At 31.0% G+C, this 5,752-nt stretch overlaps 1 protein-coding gene across 3 annotated transcripts; it reads left to right on the forward strand.

The window, feature by feature from the left end:
- Window positions 1-1,451: 1,451 nt before the first annotated feature.
- LOC105764180 (proline--tRNA ligase, cytoplasmic) lies at window positions 1,452-5,217 on the forward strand. Of its 3 annotated transcripts, none has more exons than XM_052624910.1 (6): window positions 1,452-1,680; window positions 1,830-1,924; window positions 2,118-2,252; window positions 2,592-2,810; window positions 3,046-3,141; window positions 4,602-5,217. In XM_052624910.1, the coding sequence occupies exons 3-6, from the start codon at window positions 2,238-2,240 to the stop codon at window positions 4,791-4,793; spliced, it is 522 nt and encodes a 173-aa protein (XP_052480870.1). In that variant the 5' UTR covers window positions 1,452-1,680; window positions 1,830-1,924; window positions 2,118-2,237; the 3' UTR covers window positions 4,794-5,217. The 3 variants fall into 3 exon arrangements, with proteins under 3 accessions (XP_052480870.1, XP_052480871.1, XP_012438148.1); XM_052624911.1 differs by lacking the exon at window positions 1,830-1,924 and having other exon boundaries at window positions 4,602-4,736; window positions 4,804-5,217; XM_012582694.2 differs by lacking the exon at window positions 1,830-1,924.
- The last annotated feature ends 535 nt before the right edge of the window (window positions 5,218-5,752 follow it).

The following is a 5,752-nucleotide window of genomic DNA, read 5'->3' on the forward strand; positions in this document are numbered from 1 at the left end:
TCTAAGGTAATTTTTTTTTCGCAAATAAACTGCTTTTAATATATATATATATATATGTATGTATATATGTATGTGAAAAATTAAAAATAAACAAGTATGGAAAAAAGAGATGCGAAAACGAAAAATAAAAATCACCTTTTTCGATTTTTTTCGTTTATATTTCTGGGTAAATATTACAAAAAAGATAAAAAGAAAAAAAAGCCCCCTAAAACAGAAAAGATCTGGCTTTTATAGCCGAAAGAAATAAGAGAAAAAAATTGTTTGTCTTCGTTTCTGCTTGCGTGTTTGCCATCTTCTTTGCAGGTGATGTGACGATGGCGATGGAGTTGGTGGCTACCAGAGGAGTGGCGGTAGGTCTGGGGCAAGTGGCCGATGGGACATGCGGCGGTAGTACTAGGTGCGGCGCTAGGGTTTCAGACTTTCTGAAACCGTAGTTTTGGCTGTTAGCTTGCTGGGCTAAGACATTGGGCCTCGGGTTTGGGCCTATTCTATAATGGGTTGGGTAGGTTAGGTTAATGGTAATTGGGTCTGTTTGTAATTGGGCTCCGGGTTAGGCTAGTTGGGCTGGTGGGGTTTGGGTTTAATTATTAACAGGTTTTGTGTTTTGTTTTTGCTTGGGCTAGGGGTTAATTGGGCCCGGGCATGAAAATTGGGCTTGTACATAGTGTTAATATGAGGTTAGTGTTTACGACTTATCAGATAATGATCAAATTTACTGTTTTAGGGCTTGATGTTTATGGTTTACGGTTTAGCGTTAATGATTTGACTGTTATAATGCATGGTTTAGAGTTTAAGGTTTAGGTGTTACCATTTTAAGGTTTATGGATTAGGTGTTACCAATGTCCAATTTTAAAAACTTTTTCAACTTCAAGCTCGTTTTACCCGAATCACCCATTTCATTGTTTAAAAACAATAAAAAATATAAATCTAACCATATTTTGGACTAGGTCTGTTGTATGGGTAGTGAACATTTCTAATTATCATTTAAAGAGTAAATAACATATATTTTCTAAATTTTGAAAGGTTTTATATTTTTCGTGATTTAAAATTTTAAAATGGATTTTTAAAAGATTTTAAATTTTTAAAAATTTTAAAAGATTTTAAACTTTTATTTTATAATATTTATATACTTTTAAAGAAAATACCAAATTAATAAAATTACAAACATTAAAGACTACAAAATTATTTTATCATTTTTAATTGATACGTTGATAATTTTGACATAAAATTAGATGTTTAAATAAAATAATAATAAAATTAGTATCTCAAAATTTTAACATAAAATTAGATGTTTAAATTAAACAATTTTAACCACAAAACAGTATAATAAAAAGCACACCATCCTTTAAAACTTTTAACTTAAAAAAATAATTTTACTTAAAAAAAATTTTTAAGCGCCATTTTATAAATTTTCCCCCCTGCATCCCTCCCTAATTTCCCCCCCTGAAACCCCCAACTTTACAAACACACCATCCTTTAAAACTTTTAACGCCATACCCATTGCTTTTTTTTCTTCCTCAACCCCAATTCTTAAACGCCCAAATTTGGAACCCTAGATTTTTCTCTGCAGAACTTTTCTTAATCCACAAGCTTTAGCTGCTCTATGCGATTCCATCACGGAACCGAAGAACTTTTCAAATGTACAGCTCCATTTCACTGCGCCCCCTCTTCCTGATCCTGGTACCATTTTTTAATTTAAGAATAAGCGAAACCCATGTTTCATTTTCTTCAGTTTCTGTTAACAACTGTTCATACCAGTGTTTATGTTAACACCTGTCACCATCTCTTCTTCTTTCCTTATTTTTGTATCCATCTCGTGGAAACCGCAGTCTGGCATTCTCAGGGTGGCACCAAAGCTCCTAACAAAATAAAACAAAAGTAGAAACACTTTTTTTTGGATCATTGGGTTTTCAAAGTTTTTGGGGTTGGTTTATCTTTTCCCTTTTGGTTTTGAAAGATTGTTGTGGGTGGTTTTGATTGTTTATTTTTCTTCTTTGTTTTCGTTTCTGTAAGAAAAAGTTTTCTTTTTCTTTTAATTTTTATTTTCCGCCTTCCCTTGTCAACGGTTTAATTAAATTTATGATGCATATGTACTTTAAATTTTTTGATTCTTGCAGGTTCTTCAAATGAAATTGCAAGTTTTGATAGTAATACTGCTAACAGAAGCCCGTAACTAGAAAGACAAGGAGCATGTCGAGATTCTCATTTCAGTGGCTGTGCTTCTATTTGCAACAATAATGAAAAATTTAAAGGTCAGAAAACTTATGTTGAATACGAACATGCCTAACGTTTTACCAACTCAAACCAAAAGAAAAATCGGATAGCTTATTTGTTTAATTATTACGTAAAAGATGATTATTTGCTGTCCATGTTCCTATTAGTAGCCTTGTGCACTTCTCTTACATGTCCTAGGAATTCATAACCTCTAATAGTACTCAAAATTATGCTCTTTAAGTCCAAAACAAAATTACGTATTTTCTTAGCTCCTTAAGGTCATGCAATTAACATTTTTTTTCTTATTTCTGCTTTCCTTCTATTCTTTTATGTATTATTTTCTTATTATTCAAACCAGAATGTGTTTTATTGGACAGGTGCGTGCAGTTCACCCTGACAATGGAGAAAAGACTGATATCTCTAGAGTCTTTTTGGTTGAACAAGTAAAAGGAATGTTGGATAAGATTCAACAGAACCTATACGATGTGGCAAAACAAAAAAGAGATGCCTGCATTGAAGTTGTAAAAACATGGGATGAGTTTGTAAAAGCTCTTGGGCAAAAGAAACTGGTCTTAGCTCCTTGGTGTGATGAGGAGGTATGACTTTAATTTGTAGAATCCTTATTATTTATAGGGATCATGACAATTTCGCATTTAATTGGTATTGTTTTAATGCTTATTTGTTACCCTTTTTTCTCAGAATTGCATCATTAATCATCATTAATCTCAAAGTATTTTGTTAGGCAACAACATGAGCTGGATCATATTCTAATCTCTCGAGGCATATGTAGCTCATTTTTCTTAAATGATGTTTTATGTTTTGTATATATAGGAGGTGGAGAAAGATGTGAAAGCTCGAACAAGGGGTGAGATGGGAGCAGCTAAGTCGCTCTTTGTACCCCATTCGAACAGCCTGAACTCCCAGAAGGTACTTGACTCCATCCATGCAGGCATTTATTTTAAATAATTTAAAGAATATGAAATTAACCCTTTTCCATCCAAATTTCTTTAGAGCAAACAAGGTTTTATATATAAAATTATATATATATTGTCAATGATTATGTTTGATTGATTTTGCTGGAGTTCAGAACCTTGACAGAGCTGCTATATAAGAAGCTTAGTTGGCATTTCAATTTTTCAATTCATCTATAGATAAAATAACATCTAGTCTTTAAATTTGTCAAATTTAAACCCTGATTAAAAAATAATTTATAAAATAATTTTTAATTTTTTTAATCAAATAGATAAACCCTGATTTTGTTTTGGACTGCATTGATAACATTGACACAAAGGTATCATCATGACTTATGAACTTTCAATTTTACCTATTGGCTATAAGAATTTTATATAACGTTGCAGTCAAATATTGGCTTTTCACCATATATAGAACTCCTAATTTTTTTTATGTGTTCATGTTATGCTCTAGTTTATGTTTTATTTATCATTATTATGATATTGCATGGCTAATCCTTCTATATGCTTGTTTGATATTGCACCCATCTAAAGCACGAGTAAGCAAGCAACATAAGTTATTCAGCTGATTGCTAATAATCTGTCAGCATAAAACACTGTTTCTGGAATTGATGCTTTTGGATAGGCAATAACAAGTTAAAAAGTACAATGTAGTATAGGGTGGATGGAGAGGGTTACTGCATATTGATAGGACATAGGTTGCAAAGCTATATGGAAAGAAAATTGAGGGGTTAATAATAGGATTTTTTTTAATGGCAGAATGATGGAAAATACTGGGAAGATTTGGTGCTTATTGTTGAGTCCAGCATTGTGTTTTATGTAGGGTGTAAAAAAATTGCTCAAGGAATTTAATTATCTAAAGTTTTTGCTTCTTTCCAATATTTTAGGGGTTTGGCAGTACTTTTTATATATATTTAAGATTGGTTACTTTATTCAGTAATAGAGGATTAGGATCAGCTTTGCTACTTAGTATGTACGAAGGTTAGGTTTTGCTTCTAGATACGTATTTTATTTTAGTATCAGTAGCTTTGGGTTATGAAATATTTATGTTTTTGTATTTTTATTATTTATTGTGATTTGAGCTTTTGGCGTTTTATATTATTGATTCTGAATACGGTGAAGTTGTTTTGGAGTTCTCAATCATTCTAAAATGGGGGCTCTTTGCGTCTGTGGCTTTTGAACTACACTTGCTACTGCAGTTTTCTGGTGGTTGCTGATCTTATGATTGGTGTTTACTTTGGGGACTTGTCCAATTAGATTTTATTTGGTTTGGAAAAACTTTAATATCTTATGCTTGTATTTGTTATTTTGGATATCCAATTTTACTCTTGTTTATCTATTGCATTAAGAAACATTGTTTAGGGGTTTATTTCCTTCTATCATTCACTTTACTCTTTCTCAAATTTTTGCTTCTAGGTGAGACACCGTTTAAGGAAAGATCATGGGATTGAGGGTGGAATTCCTGTTGTTTTCTCTTTGGAGAAACCTAAAGCTCAGCTGCTTCCTTTTAGAGGACCAATTGGTGAGGAAGACAACCCTTCAGATTATCAAGTGAGGATGCTTGCTTCTTACTTTTGCAGTTTTAAAGTACTCTGTTTGATCACCTAACATCATGCAGTGGGGAAATTCATCCAATATATTGAAGCAGAATTTGAAATGAGAATTGAAAGTACATTTGGATGGAGCTAAACCTGTGTTTCTTTTAGCGATATATTTGAACTTGCTGGGGTTAGGTCCCTGGTTTTTGCTATTTCTAGATTTAAGGGTAGAAGGAAAAGGAAAATATTTTGGTCTACATTAGTATGTAATATACATGTTTAATCCAACAATTTAATGTGTTATTCTGCTGTCAGATAGTACCTAGGCAGGTTCAACAATTTAATGCATTGTACTTGCAATGTGTATAGTCACAGGCAGGTTCAACTAGTCAGTTTGTTTTTCATATGTATTATTTATTTTAGTTTGGATTCTAAATTGTTACCATTTTACTTTAATATTTACGACAACTTGAGTTCTAACTTTTGGATTTTAATTGTGTTATTAATTTATTATTTTAAATTTTAAAACTAAATTCATTAATTTTTATATTTAGTTTTAAAGTTAAAATTTTCATAGAAAATTTAATTTAAATAATATTTTTTATTTATCCTTAAAAAGTATATTTAAAGTTCAAATTTAAAAAATAAAACATAATATAATATTTATCATAAAAATAAATATTATTTTATTAAAATAATTTTTTTTAAAGGTTATGTTTTTAGTGGCGTTTTTGCTAGAAGCGCCGCTAAAGTTTGTTCTTTAGCGGCGTTTGTAGGAAAAGCGCCGCTAAAGATATTATTTGATTAAAATAATTTTTTTAAAGGTTATGCTTTTAGCGGCGTTTTTGCGAGAAGCTACGCTAAAGGTTTGCTCTTTAGCGGTGTTTGTAATATGAAGGAAAAGAAAAATCTTTGAAACGAAAAATAAATAAAACATTTTTAAATAAATAAGTTGCGTTTAAAAGATATGTAAAACAATTTTTAATAATAAAACAATTTTAACTAAATAATACATAAAATGAGTTCAAA

This window comes from Gossypium raimondii, chromosome 12 (genome assembly GCF_025698545.1).
Source record: "Gossypium raimondii isolate GPD5lz chromosome 12, ASM2569854v1, whole genome shotgun sequence".
Classification (NCBI taxonomy): domain Eukaryota; kingdom Viridiplantae; phylum Streptophyta; class Magnoliopsida; order Malvales; family Malvaceae; genus Gossypium; species Gossypium raimondii.

Excerpts from the sequence above, each read along its gene's own strand:
- LOC105764180 (XM_052624910.1), top strand. Across the intron at positions 2,811-3,045 it reads CTCCTTGGTGTGATGAGGAG|GAGGTGGAGAAAGATGTGAA; the intron begins GTATGACTTTAA and ends TTGTATATATAG. Across the intron at positions 3,142-4,601 it reads ACAGCCTGAACTCCCAGAAG|GTGAGACACCGTTTAAGGAA; the intron begins GTACTTGACTCC and ends TTTTGCTTCTAG.